Source organism: Trachurus trachurus (assembly GCF_905171665.1).
Source record: "Trachurus trachurus genome assembly, chromosome: 17".
NCBI classification, from domain to species: Eukaryota; Metazoa; Chordata; class Actinopteri; order Carangiformes; family Carangidae; genus Trachurus; species Trachurus trachurus.
This window is the reverse complement of record NC_139900.1, coordinates 33,393,637-33,408,871: the sequence shown is the minus strand read 5'-3', so window position 1 is coordinate 33,408,871 and position 15,235 is coordinate 33,393,637. Positions and strand designations below refer to the sequence as shown.

Genomic DNA, 15,235 nt, shown 5'->3' with positions numbered 1-15,235 from the left:
AGGCGCACGCCGCTCCGTCTCCCGCACACGGCACTGACGTCACCCGCGACACAACAATGGGTTCAAAGGCCACGCGCAGCAAGGGGGGAGAGACTAGAGCATCAACCCAACGCAAAGCCACTGTCACTGCCATTGTGTCTGCCCCATCCATATCACCATAAAAGCAGAATAAGATGATAAAAACAAAGACAGAATTAAAAAAAAAAAAAACACAAAATACAAAGTACAGAGCTTTCACCCCACTATTCAGTGTAGGCTTGCATTGCATACAAACATGTTCTAAAATGGTTCCACAGTCTGGACGAAAATCTTACAGAACTGCGTACAGGATTAACCAACACATTATAATAAGTTCATTCTCTGATTCTGACGCCCTACACATAAATCTGTGCATCAGATTGCGCAAAACAGCAGAGCAGGTGGGTACCCCGACACTAACAAACATATGGCTTGCACTGGAGCTTCTTGGGGCTTATACAGCATGTTTAATTAATTATTTTTTTTTTATATATTTTGCATCCTGGCTGCTGATAAAATGTGGTCAGGGCTGGGTGTGTTCATCATGGCTACCAATGAGCTGTTTTGGGTGGTCCAACTACAGCACTGAGGGATGCTTATGCAGTGTGTGTGCATTTATTTGTGTTTCCTGGGTTATTAAAAAATTAACAATAAAAGGAATCACAGAAGGGCAATGGGTTCATTTCAAATCATGCAAACAGTTTGAATAAAATATATAAAGCTTTTCCTTCTCCAACACCAAAGGTTGAACGCTATCAGTTTTAAGGACAGGTTTGTATTTGTTTTGAGTTAATCATAATACAGCACCCTCGTGCCCACTACACTGGAAGTGCTCTTGGTTGTTGTAATTATTCCTCCTGTCCATGCTGCCTGGTAAGTGATTCCTTAGATTTTTTTTTGGCTAACAAATTCCCTCTTTGTGTTTCCATGCAGAGCTGTGGTGGAGCGATAGTGACACAAAGGGGGAAATTAGGGCTAAAAAGATAAATTCTTGGTCTGACTAACTGCTGCAGCCTCCTTTTAGCTGTGGATGAATGACTGCAGATTTCATTTTGCTTTGAGAAGGGATCTCTTCACAGCCAGAAGCACATATGGGCATGAGGGTATTGTTTCAAGATAGGCTTGCGTAAGGAAGAAAGGACCATAATCTTAATCCTAAAACATGAGCCCATCTACCCCAGACACCCAAATTTATGAATGGTAATAATTAAGGAGAAAAAAAAACACACACACTCTACACCACTAACAAAAGAGCTGCATTTATTTGACAGTGATACAGAGACAAATAATGAATCTTGTAATGAGGTACAGTACATCAGGTCATGAGGTACATCAGTGTTGTAATTGTTTTTGTATTTTCTTAGGGTGCACATCTTTTCTTTTTCTTTCTTCAAATGTTATTGGCAAAACAATATAGGCAACTCTTCTATGAATACAAATGACATGGCCCAAACTTTAAAACCATGTAAACTCAGGATATTGTGAGTGTGACACCACTTTGAACTGTAAACCTTTAATCAGTCTAAATGTGATTATACACAGCCTCAAGAATGCTGTGAGCATGTAAACATACTGCAAACTGAACAACACTACCTACACTGCCAGAGTTCAAATGTAAAAGAGCAACATGTTCTTGTTGAACAGTAACACCCTCAGAGGTTATGAACATGAACCGATACAACTCAAACACACACACACACACACACACACACACACACACACACACTTCATTCACATACGTCAGGTTTATGTTTTAACTTTAAACTTGAATAGCTGTTAACAGAGTGTAACACTGCATTGTCTAGAGCACCATCCAAACAGTCATACATGGGTAGAGGTATAAATGAACTGAAAAGTAAAACTCAAAACATCCTTTTGGATTACATGGTCACATGTAAAAAAAGAAAAGAAAAGAAAAATAAAACTTAAGAAACACAAATACATTTTTAGGTTAACAAAATCTGCAGAACATCTGCACTTAGGGTCTATTTCAATTAAAGTGTATACAAAAATTTTCGTGGGGCAAATATTTGAAAATAAAAAGGAGTTTACCAGCAAACCTCACGTCAAACAAACCTGTAGGAGAGATGAGACAGAGACATGTTACTGTGTTATGCACTATGTACACTCCTGAACAGTATAAGATGATAAAAGGCTGGGGATGGATGCAGCAATACTCGATCCTTACCGTGTACCTTGGCTATAATTCCTCCTTGTCCACCTGCTCAACCTTCTCCTCTTCTTTAGTGGCTGCTGTATCTGCAGTGGTGTCCTCTATATGAGCCAACATGTCAGCCATAAGGGCTTCCTCCAGCCGCCTCCTCACATTCTGCACCAGGTCCTCTTGCTTCCTGGAGGACACACACCAGGAAAAAATAAAAAATAAAATAAAAAATATATATCCAGTGCTAATGAATACAAAACCGATCACAGCACAGACCCAATTATTACTTTAAACATCCTCACAGCTAAAGAAAGGTGTGTGTGGCAATGTCACATGATAACCACCAAAACACCAAGCCTGCACAGTCTGCAGCGACACTTCGGCTGATCCCAGCAGCACCGCCCCCCCAACAAACATGACAGGTTCAAAGTGGCAACACAAGACAACATCAGTATACGAAGGTGTGTAATATGTCGTCATCATCAGCCACAGCCAACCACTGAGACAGACCAGAGGTACCACAAGAACCCAAACCTCTGTATCAGGGCAATGCCAAAAATACATTATAGATGTTGTTGATACTGGAGCCGAATCGTCCACTAAACCGTTCCAGTTCAACATCGACTATGTAACTATACACAAGCTGTGACATGATTCAGTTGTAACCATTTTAATCTTGGTCACTCTATTGCAATAGTGAATAAGATAAGATAATACTTTATTGTCAGATCACTCTGAAATTTGTCGTTTCACACAAATAATAACAAAATACAAAAAACATACATTTACAAAAAGCGTAAATGTTACCCTCAAAGGTCACATTTAAAGAGAAACACAAACTACCTCCTAACTCCATTCACAACATAAATCCAACATTACAATGTGTCTTTGGTGCAACACCCAGTGCTCAGTCTGTACATGAACCTTAGGGTCGACTAAGGCTGTCTTTACACTGCAGGTCTTGATGCCCAATTCCGATTTGTTGCCTATATCCGATTTTTTTGACGGTCTATTTACATGTTCTATCAGAAGTGACCCAGATCTGATAATCTGCATTTACACCTGCTGTGCCTGCATGAAACGACCCGCTGGAAATAAACTAGCGATTTCAGGAAATTGTCACGTAATAATATAAGAATATTTTTAAACAAAGGTGAGTCTGGTGTTCAGAGTTTATATCCAACACGTCACTTACAAAGTGAACGTTACAAAATAACGTTAGTGAAGTGGCTGCGTGGAGCAGAGCTGCTGTGAGATGAGCAGCTGAGTGACGGTGACAGTTGTGCCACCGTTTGATCCTCCGTCGCTCACGTAGTGAGGACGGGGACAGCCTCACACATTTGTATACAATGTTTGTTTTTACTCTCTTGATTTCTTATCGGCTCGGTTCAGTTTTTGCCGGTAGGAAAATGTGAAATCTGGTGTTTATCTCGCGCTCCGTCGCTTGCCCTCGTATCGATCCGCATAGAAATGAATGTTACTGTAGTGGCTATATGAAAACAAGAACTAGTGAGGGGGGAAAAAACAGACGCGCGGACACCACAAAATTTTTTTTTTTTTATTTATTTAAACCTTTATTTTAACTCGTTGGTCACTGAGGTTTCCCTCATTTACAGGGACGACGAGTTTATTAAACACTGTAACGCCTGTGACAGTGATTACAGCTGGCCACGGTAGTCCAGGTCAGCCCCACGTGTCAATCACGGACTACAGAGGTTCAGCGAGACGCGTGAGCACGTGAATTAATATTATCATTGATGACGTATGACACGCATTGCCAGGGAAGATCCGATCTGTCTGTTTAGACTGCAGACGCATTGGCAGAGATCCGATTTGTATCTGATTTATTTCCACATATAACGGGGCCTGAATCTGATCTGACAATATCCGATTCCATGCGCATTTGTCCCGTTTACACATTCATGTTACAGATCCGATCTGAGCCACTTGAGAAAAAAATCGGAATTGGGCCACTTGAACCGTGCAGTGTAAAGACAGCCTTAGAGACCAAACTCTGATTTAACAGTTTGACAGACCGAGGGACAAAAGAGTTCCTCAGCCTGTTCAGTCGAGCTTGTGGAACTCTAAACCTTCTATTTGATGGCAGAAGCTGATATTCCTCGAATAACACGTGAGAGGGATCAGATGAGATATTACTTGCAAGAGACAACATTCTTTTAGTGTATGCTGCTTGAAAATGTAACTCCAAAGTTTGACCCACAATCTTTGAACAGATATGTAGCAGTCTGGTTAGTTTGGTTTTAAGTTGGACAGACAAACAACTAAACCAGGCACTAATTCCATACTGCATAACACTCTGCACTATAGATTGAAAAAATAATAACAGGATGTGTTTGTTTGCTCCAAATGACCTCAATCTTCTCAAAAAATAAATACGTTGTTGTACTTTGCAACAAATAAAGTCTACATGTACACTCCAGGACAAAGTAGCGTCCACGTAGATGCCCAGATATTTATAGGAGGAAACTTGTTCAATCTCAGCATTATGTACAGTAACTGGTGGAGGGTATGAACCCACTGGGAGACCAAAAATGATTTATTTTGTTTTCTTTGAATTAATAATGAGTGAATTGTTTTCACACCACTTCACTAATCTGTCTGTAGCATGCTGATGAACACAAGGATCATCTTCAGGGCTCAACAAAGACAACAGTGTAGTGTCGTCTGAAAATTTCAAAATAAAAAGTATTTGGACATTCTGTTTTACAATCATCAGTATAAAGTGTGAAAAGCAACGGAGAGCTCACACAGCCCAGGGGTGCTCCTGAGTTAGTAACAATAAAAGATGAGTATGTCTGGTTAATCAGCGTTAATCAGCGTTCAACAACACATCAACAACCAATAACCTTATAAATGACAAAACTTCTACTTCAAGAAGAAACTATCAACAAGTGCATTCAGCTTTGTATCAGTTTGTTTTTGATATCAATCAACCACAGCTGTGCTGCAGGTGTGGGCATCTTACCTGATGTCATCGTCAGTCACTACGAAGGCTTTGCACAGAGGCTGTGTTGTGTTGAGCCACACTCCTGGGTTTTTCTCTACTGCAGCAGTGAGCTGTCCAGTGACTGGCGAGGGGCTGGTGTGCAGCGCACTCGCAATGGAAGAAAGCAAAGTTTTATCTGAGCAGGCAGGGCCAACACCTGGGAAGAGTTACAAAAGCAGAGGCAGAGGTCAAGCTTGTTGAAAATGATCAGATGAAGATGTACATGTCAGTCATGTTTTTCATTTACCCTCACCTTGTAAACCTTTGGGAAGATCCATGGTTTTAACCAGTTCCTCTGCAATATCAAATGCATTTAACCCACTCAACTTCCTCTCCCAGAACAGCTGTAGATTGGGAAAAAAAAACAACAAAAACAAGAGGGTCCCTGTTACGTTTTGAACACAATTCATTCAAGACATCTGTACTAGGATAAATTCATCCTAACAATCCTTCTAAAAAAGATAAAAGCCAAAACTGAGTCAAGATAAATCAGCAGGCTTTAAACGCTGTGGAAATTTCTCAAGCAAAATGTGCAGGTACAGTAATTTCTTTTGACTCACTTCCAGTTCTACAATATTAACAGCGATGGGTTTTTTTTTACTGTGTAAAGTAAAAAGATGCGAGGCAGAGGTGCATGTCCTGATCTTACCTGTTTGGGTTGGTCCACGGCCTTCTGTGGGTCGGTCTTCACCTTGTTGTTTGGGTGATTTGTTACCTTGGTCACTGGCTGTTTGAAGATGGATGCCGTCTGTCGAACTGGTAGTGTTATGTTGCTCAAGTCAGGCTTGGCCTTCAAGAGGAAAACATGGCTGATGATTATCTTTTATCATCATTTTTCATAATGAAATAAAAAATTCTGTCAGTTTTAAAATGTCTACACATTACTAACCTGTTTTAATTAATTCATGAGTAGCATACTTACATTATCCCAAATGTTTCCCTAATAAAATCTGTGATTTTAATCATGGCAACAGAGCATTTCATTTGGTTGCCCGTCAATGGCATCATATCCCTTATATGCATATGTCAGCATCGTGGTCACCTGTCAGAAGTTTTATCCAGTGCAAAACCACATTTTTATGTTATATTCAGCAATTCGTCCCAGGTCATTTTTAATTATATACCTAGTCATGGGACATCTGGATCTCAAGTTATCCGAGTACCCAACTGCATAAATGTTAGCAGCAGCTTGGCTCTCTGCCCCTCTGAGATGTCTTATATCTGTTAAACAGAGTTGTAGAAACACAGATTTATCCAGTGTTTTACTGTTTTTGTTTCCATTTCTGGGGGGGGGGGGGGCACGTTTTGCCTTTGTTTTGTTGGGAGAATGGATTGAGACAAGTAAAGTTTTGAAGATTGGCTACTAGAAAAATCTCCTGAACAACTGACATTAAAGGAATCCAAACTAGCGGTAGCCAAGTGGTAGCAATGATGGTGAGAACTATTATTCCCATGATCCCATGCTTCTGTGTAATGCCACCAAACTGTTTTTTTATTGTTGTTTTGATTGAGAGAACCCTAGCAGTAGAAAATTACATATTGGTCTTTTTAAAGCAGAAGTAAGCGATCCGGTCGTTTTGGCTAACTTCTTGTCAGCCGATGGAGTTAGCAGTCCCCGCCCTCGTCATGGATCTATTGGTCCTCGTCCCTACGTCACCACATTCACGCGCATCCCTTGGCTGCACACACAGCCCTTCATGCCGTTCTCTCTCCTCATTGGATAAAGGTTGTAGGATACAAGGAAGTATACAAGAAGTTTTCTCCTCGGCTTACAGCAGAGCAGAGTGACTGACAGACCCGCGTTTCGGACCAAACACTCTATGTAAGTGATTGCTGTCGGAAGATATAACTATTTAAGACTTATATTAACACAAACATTCTGCTTACTTCTGCTTTAAGTTTCACTACCATCTACTAATATGTAGATTTGTCCAAAATAACCACCTGTTATCTTCTACCTAGGGCACAATACTCACTATCAAACTTAAACTTAATAAATTTAATGATCTATTAAATGTTTAAAAAATCTTCAAACAAAGGAGCGCTTCGTGGACTCGTTGTTTAAACGAGTGCTATTAAATGTTTATTTTGTAGTTCATAGTAAATGAGTGAACGAGTTATTTCAGACAGAGCAACTGTACAACATGACTGCTGCTACAGCGACTTATCATTTGCAGCTTTGCAGCAGACTGGCACAGAAAGCCACTGTTAAAAAATGAGGTCTCATGACATCTTAACTACTGTTTGCCTGAAGGCACATGGGAGATTTTTAAGTGGAAGAAAGTTACATGATTTAACGCCAATAAACTGAACTTGAGAATGTGTTTCAGAAAGGGCCAAATAAGTCCAGATCTTAATTTGTTGCAGATCCTCATGCAAATTCACAGGGGACTGGGAAAATCACTGTCTAGATAGAAAAAGCTGTGACAGAGGTCAGGGCTCCAGACTGCCCCTAAATGGGGGCATTTTGCCCCTAAAATTTGAGACGGTGCAAGTAAATTTTTAATCTACTAAATTTGCTATTTTTCTTTTAAAGGGATAGTAGCATTTTTTTTAAAAGTGGGGTTGTATGATCTACAAATAGCCCCTAAGTACTTTAATTGCAGTAGCAGACTCTCTACAGTCCTCCCGTTAGCAACGCCAGCCCAGTCTTCTACTGCAATTAAAGTACTTAGGGGCTATTTGTAGATCATACAACCCCACTTTAAAAAAAATGCTACTATCCCTTTAACAGTGGTGAAATGTGGAAGGGGTGACTCGAAGAATCTGGAAACTGTCATTACAGGTGGCAGACCAATGTGTGTGAGGATCATGAATGAAAAGGTGAATAATGAGAGAAATGTGAATATTTGCCCTGCAAGTCAATTTACGGTGTGCACCCCTAAATTCTCTGCTTGTGCTCCTAGTAAAAAAAGTTAGTCTGGACAGGAGCCCTGGAGGTATGCACAAAGACCTGAGCCTGACATTACCGCCAAACATGTCTCTACTGTTCACTTAACATTAAAGACTCAATGCTCTCAAAAGGCATCATTTAAAACACTGATTCAATTATGAAAAAACAATAACATGAAAAGGTTGAAGGGGTCGCTTACCGGATAATATTATAATCATTTCATATTTCATAAATCACTGTAGGACCCTATACATTCTGATCAAGTATATCATTTTTCCTTCAAGAGCCACTGCAGACATCAATGCCTCATTACACCAAACGTACACACAGCCTCACCCTGATTTGATGGTTGATGTTGTAGAGCTGCTTGTGCCTGCTGCGGGGCACTTTGGTCAGGAGCAGCCGCCCGGCCCGGGGGTTGCTGGCATTCACATCTGCGAGCAGGTTGCTGCCCAGACCGCGGACTATCTGGGGCTTGTTGAGAATGCACTTAACAGGTGCACTGGGAGGAAAAACCAGAAAAGTCACTATCACACGACCATTGATCATTTAAAAAAAAAAACAAAAAAAAAAACACACACACACTGAACAGTTACAGTCTTGAACACCCACACACGACCTATAGCTGCTGATGCTGGGCTTGGTTTCCTCAGGTGACTCAACTACAGTAGTCAACTTTGAAGGTTGTCCTCCCCGACAGGTGCAATGACAAAGTGTCACGAAATGTCAATCAAGCACAGCATGTGTGCACACCCACCCACACAGCCTCGGGGGGGAGAGGGCCAATCAACCAGAGGGGGGAACACCTGTGTGAATAATACTGCTCCACAGTTGTGTAGTGGGACAACACAACACAACGACACAGAGCGGCTGCTGCTGCCTCCTCTCTAACTAACTAACACTGTGTCCGGGGGAGTGCAGTCCAACTATTCAAGGGACAAATCAACGTGAAGCCACATGAAAGACAGTTTATTGTTCACCTCCAAGTTTTTTAACGAGCTCAATGTGCCGTAGCCGTGCCTTTTGTGACCGTAACTCCCCCCGTGACCGGCCTGTGTGTGTGTGTGTGTGTGTGTGTGTGTCTGGGCCCATCGCACCGCAAGTCAAGCGTGTGTAAACAATGAAACTTAGCTAGCTAATCAAGCTAGCAGCGTCGTAACCGTCAGCGCACGAGCCGATCAATTACTGTCGTTCAAAGTTTCCAAACACAACGAAACCGTAAACTTTCCCAACCCTCGGTTTACCTACTGTAACAAAAAGTGGGAATAGCTAACCTAAGACGTGTTGGTTTCGCTGCAGAGTGCGTCTCAACTACAAAACGCATGTCTTCCCCCCTCTCTGTGTGCGTGTGTGCGTTTCCTGCAGAGAAACTTTCATTTTAAAACATCCTCTCGTCTCGACTTCACGTTTTTAAATCTCCCACCTCTTTCTCTCCATGGTCCCGGGTGTCTTGGGTCTTCTGTCTGAAGTTACCGGCTCGGTGGAGATAAGAAGCCAGTTCGCTGCTTCTTGTTTCAGTCATGAATTCACGCCGAGTCCGGTTTGTTATCGATCTCTCCACTGTCTGTCTCAGTCCCGTCAGGACCTTTACAACTGCAGATCACTCCGCCAGCCCCCTGACATAATAACCATTGTAATCCATCCGCCGCACTCCTGTAACTAGTCCGAAAGTGATCTCGTCACAACTCACTGAAACGCTCCACTAGTCTGTACTTTTTAATGAAAATATTTGACTATTTGAATATAAAACTTGAATTGTTTTAATTTATAAACTAAGTATATAATTATTTACATTTATATCACAATTTACTTCAAGCAAACGTCAACTGAAAAGTTAAGTCTGCCAAAGCCCACAAGGACCTGCTTGCTACAAGATAGAAATTACTGCACGTTTTTTTTTTTTTTTGCTCTGCATTACTTTGAGAGCAGGCTGGAGATTCAGACAATTTACATTGCATTTGAATGTTGATTAATGGTACTTCTGTAACACCACTGCAGCCTTCAGTTGCATTTGGAAAGGTATGATAAGATTTGCAGACACAGAAAAATACCAGTTATGCACATACCCAATAGAAGAAAAGCAGCTGTAATATCTGACATCAACACTCAGGACAGGAAACTGCACCCAAATCAATAGACCGGACTTATTGTGTAACAGTTTTAGCTGGTGCTTTTAAGAATCTGTTCACATCAATGTTTGTCTGTCTGTGAGCACATTAGTAAAATTGATTTACAGTTTGAAACATTAAAAACTGGATTTTCTGTCACTAGTCAAACAATTTCTCTCTCTACAAAAATTGGAAATTATGATTCGAAGATTAGTGATCGGTTTATAAATGGCAGATAAACACAGACAAGGCATAATTCAGTTAATATGGCTTTCAATCAGTGATGTGTTGCCAAACTCCACTCATGAGTCCACAACCAGGAACATGATATTACAAACAGGGAAACACTCAAAATCATCAATCAACCCATTTCAAATGTAATAATTGAACACAAGCACAACATAAGGTAAATCTTACATACTTTACTTCTCTGCAATACAATTACAGCATGACATGAAGGACAGTTTTTCCTTTGTGGACCAGGTTTGATCCACGGCACACAGAAGACTGATGATTAAAATAAATATCTGAACCCAGATTAAGCAAGGGAATGAAAACAAAAGTCCATTCATCATCTCTGTTTTCATTTTCCCTCCATTCACTGGTGGTGGAAAGTTGAAATGTCCAAACCCTGGTGCATTTCAGTTGGATGTTGGTGAAGAAAGATTTCGATGGTGACTGGGCTGCAGGATGAAGACGACAGACTTCCAGTGGCCTGGCATTCAGGTGGACAACAGTGCGAGGTACTGGCCGCAGCAGTCAGCAGTAGTCTTTGTGTAATAATACAGCACCAACCTGGCAGTAGAAAACAAAGAGTCATTATGTTGTACAGTAGAAATCTGGGTTTCTCTAACAGGAAAATCAAATACCAAGGCTGGATGGAACGTTAAAACAACATGGTCAGGAGTGTGAGCAACAAAGTTGTGTTTTTGTTCAGAAATTAAATCATATTCTTCCAGACAAACCAAAGATGTGGTATATGAGCTACACTTTTCCAGTGGTTCAAGCTTTTTCAGACGTTTCTTTCGTATTAAAAGCTGCTACACAGAGTGCAGCCTTAAAATAGACCACTGTCCTGGATTCGTGTCTCCTGACGCCTCTAAACTGCCCGGCTTATTGTCTCTGAATTTCACTCCGTTTATCATTTCCACCCCGACACTTCTGTTCCTTGGCGAGAACAAGTGCTCCATGAGTATCTCGTCATCACCACTATGATTCTTAAAATACAATAAAAATAAAGTAACAACCATTTATTAGGCAGGTTATGACCTCCACCTCCTATTGTCCAAGTTAGGATTTGGTTTTCCACAAAAACACTATTCTGTGTCAGACTACAGTACAGTCGGGGATAACTAGCTCCTGGGAATATTCACAGCAGGTCAGTATGCGGAGGACAGTCAGTGTTCACACACAAGGTCAACATATGATCTCTATCTGTTTTTTGTTTTTTTAGACATCTTACATTTCCCCATCACAGTTCCCATCTTCACATTGTTAAAGCACATGCAGTCAAAGAGCATCAATAGCAATATAACAAAATTATATAACTAATATAACTTTCTTTGACTCTCAGCTGGTTGAACTAGCAAAATGATGTGTAAACAAATGCATGAAGTCACAACTGCCCAGACACACACAAAAATGCAGTCTGGTAGTTGTTTGAGAAAAAACTAAATTGCCTATGCTCATTGAAATAAAGAAATATGTCACAATGACACAATTGCTGAAACAGGGGCAAATCTCCACCCAGTGCCGCCTGAGGTCCCTGGATGTAGGTCGGCCTCCGTTTCCATTATTTATTTGTGCATGAGTGCTGCACTTGTGTCATTTAGCATCTGTTCACTGTGCTGCAACGATAGCGGGCAGGAAAAAAGATCTTCTACACCCAACAAACATGTAATGTGTGAAGAGACTCCACTAGGGACTTTTTTCTGCCTATGAGGGTGAAGTAAGCAGCACTGCTACACACAGTGACACAATAGACTGTAATGCTGTAGGCAACAACCCAGTAAATTTGCTACAGATAAGGGGGGGTGGGGGGGGGGGGGGTATGTGATCTTTTTAATAATATATATATTATAATATATATATTATAATATTCTTAAATACCAGTTCTGTACTAGTAAATACAACACAGTGTTTTAGCTTCTGACTTCAAAAGATGCAGTAGTTACAGAAATAATGACTGACTGTGATTATTGAGCAAAACTAAATTATATTGGGGATTATACTTAAAATGTCCCTGACCTGCTCTACTTTCACTCAGTGTCACTCTGTGGCCATCTCTTACCTGTGTGCCACTACTCATCCTTCTTGAATTTGCCACTGATGTAAGGAACATAATCCAAAAACAACCGCCAGTCTGTGAAATGGACCAGAGCTACGCCACCAGCTGTGCCCCATACAGCCAGAGTTGGGATCCTGTGGAGCAGAGGGCATTGTGATGATTTACCATATTGGAAATACAATACAATTAAGGAAGTGATCAGAAAAAACAACAACAACACACACCTTTGGGGGGGAAAAAAAGACAATTATTAATAATTATAAAATAAGTTGTTGTGTCACCTAGAAAATTATTCTTTGTATAATAAACATCGGTAACACTTTATTTTAAGGGGTCCTTGTTCCTGTGTATCTACCTAAATAATTACAGTGTAATTACCTATGTAACCGTATGTAATAACATGTACTTAAATTGTAAATACATAGTGTATTTTGGTGTACTTACATGTCCTTGTTACACTTGTAATAAGAAATGCTTGTGCAAAGAGAGAGGCCACTTTGGCATTTCTTATTACAAGTGTAACAAGGACATGTAAGTACACCAAAATACACTATGTATTTACAATTTAAGTAGGCCTACATGTTATTACAAACGGTTACATAGGTAATTACACTGTAATTATTTAGGTAGATACACAGGAACAAGGACCCCTTAAAATAAAGTGTTACCTAAATATCAAACACCCCAGCCAAAATGTTTAACAAACAAAAAACAAAGCAACTCTAACCCTGTAAATGGATGGAAAAACTATAAATAGATTGGCTAATTTAGTATTTCAGTGTGATTCGCTTTTTTTCCCCTTCTTTTTTAAAAAAAAATATTTTTCCTCATCAGTTTGCCAACAAGTAAACATGTAAAGATATTGTTCTGACACTGGACACTGGCAGACAGATAGACCAAATATCAACCTGATAAATCTGTAAGGAAAACAGCAGTTCAAGCCTTTCAAGTGAGACCGTACAGCTACTTGGTTAAATTAAACACCGTTTCTTTCACATTTCATTTAAGGAGTTCACACTTTTTCCACAAATACCTGAAAATCGTGTGTTTTAGCCACTTTAGCTGAAGTGTTCTCGTCCCCACAGCGATGACCTCGGCTAGGCTAACAGCTAGCCAAGGACACACTGAGACTCTGTCAGCCCACACCTGGCTTCTTTACGTTTTAACGACTGATAAATTATCAAAACACATCTTACCATGTTTTGGCCATGGACACATACTTCTGGCCGATTAATTTAGCGATCATTTTGGGTCAAATGTGTCCTCCTAAACGCTGGACGCGCCGCTGTGAAACCTGAAAAGAACTTCCGAGATGTTGCTCGCGAGTACACTACTGCGCATGCGCCGGGAGCACTTCCGGTTATGGCTGAACTCCTTTACAACAATAAAAGCCGGTGAAAACCATAGAAAACGGACTAAAAACATGATCACATTTAGATGACAAGGAAATCCTGTTTGCAACGGCGGACTAAGGTCAAAATCACTTTTCTACATCGTACCGACTCCGTTTACATTGCACATACATGTTGCATGTTCCATAGTGAGGATTTACTAATTTACACACAAGTACACACAATCTTGAATCAGACGGCACTCCAGTTCAGGGGTAATAATTTGCCTCTGGGTCGTTACACAAAAAAGTCAAATGTGTTACAAATGTATAATACAAAATGTAATGTAAATGTGTATGAGTGTAGTGCAGCTACTTTACAGTAGGATGTATTACGGTATGTAAAGCCCATAGGTAAAGCTTGTTCCTGCCCCCTAGTGGACAAATCAAACTTTGGAAAAACGTATTTGCTACCAGTCCATGAAATCTTGCTGCTTGGTATTTTATGTATTTAATTAATAAAATATATCAATTAAATCAGCTGGATCATGGTCCACCCTTTGTTCCAGAAAGGACAATGCAAGTAAGTGTTTATTTGATTTGTGGAAGAAGTCATTGGGAAAAAAGTGGGCTTTGTTTTAATAAAAATGGAACATTTATTGCTACATTACTGTTATAGACACAACAGTTCTCGTTATCTACTTTATATATAAAAAATAGGAAACTGGAGGCACTTTGAGGACATCGCCTACGTAGATGTTGTCCCCAAACTTTGATAACAAAGAACATCAGGTGCATGTTTTGATACTTGAATATTGTAGACATACATATCTTTCGTGTAAAGAAATAAAAGCACAAGCCTTCAGTAGCGATCTTCCACTTCACAACACTACATACTCCCGTGGAGAGGCTAGAGTAACTGACAAAGGAAATAATATTTGGGGCTAGTCCATGGGGCAAAATTTATGAAGAAATGACAGGTAGAGAGGTAAACCAAATACTGTTACATATCAGTATCAGCTCGCAGTGATAAAGCTGATAGGGACATATTATACAGCTGTACATACATATCAATGCACATGCCAGTCAAGGACAAAATTATATTCAACAGAAACAGTACATAAAAGATGAGAAACTTTAAGTAACGTTTTTCAGTGTCAAAGTTGTAGACAAGGTTATTAGTCAACTTACACACAGACTGAGGCAGTCAGTGTCGACGACTGTAATTCTTCATTTAGATGTTCTGAGACACTGTCAGATGTTACTGAAGTATATATGCTTTTATACATCTGTATTATAAAAAAAGGTACAACCTATAAATCCTTAAATGCAACATCATCCACCATGTAGCAGAGAAGTATGCAGGCACTGGTGAGTAACCATTATCAAAACCTTCTGCCCCTTCTTTAAACCAGACAACAAGCTAAT

The 15,235-nt window shown here is 40.2% G+C and overlaps 1 protein-coding gene and 1 long non-coding RNA gene across 2 annotated transcripts; both read right to left on the bottom strand.

Moving 5' to 3' along the window:
* Positions 1-1,281: 1,281 nt before the first annotated feature.
* mbd3a (methyl-CpG binding domain protein 3a) lies at positions 1,282-9,653 on the bottom strand. The gene is made up of 7 exons (XM_083992074.1): positions 9,506-9,653; positions 8,419-8,584; positions 5,839-5,979; positions 5,443-5,533; positions 5,169-5,346; positions 2,207-2,369; positions 1,282-2,094 (listed from the first exon to the last, which is right to left on the bottom strand). The coding sequence occupies exons 1-6, from the start codon at positions 9,517-9,519 to the stop codon at positions 2,219-2,221; spliced, it is 741 nt and encodes a 246-aa protein (XP_083848200.1). The 5' UTR covers positions 9,520-9,653; the 3' UTR covers positions 1,282-2,094; positions 2,207-2,218.
* Positions 9,654-10,592: 939 nt separating this feature from the next.
* On the bottom strand, positions 10,593-13,816 carry LOC311001107. The gene is made up of 3 exons (XR_014596137.1): positions 13,674-13,816; positions 12,481-12,611; positions 10,593-10,985 (listed from the first exon to the last, which is right to left on the bottom strand). It is a non-coding gene; the product is annotated as an uncharacterized lncRNA (long non-coding RNA).
* Positions 13,817-15,235: the final 1,419 nt, after the last annotated feature.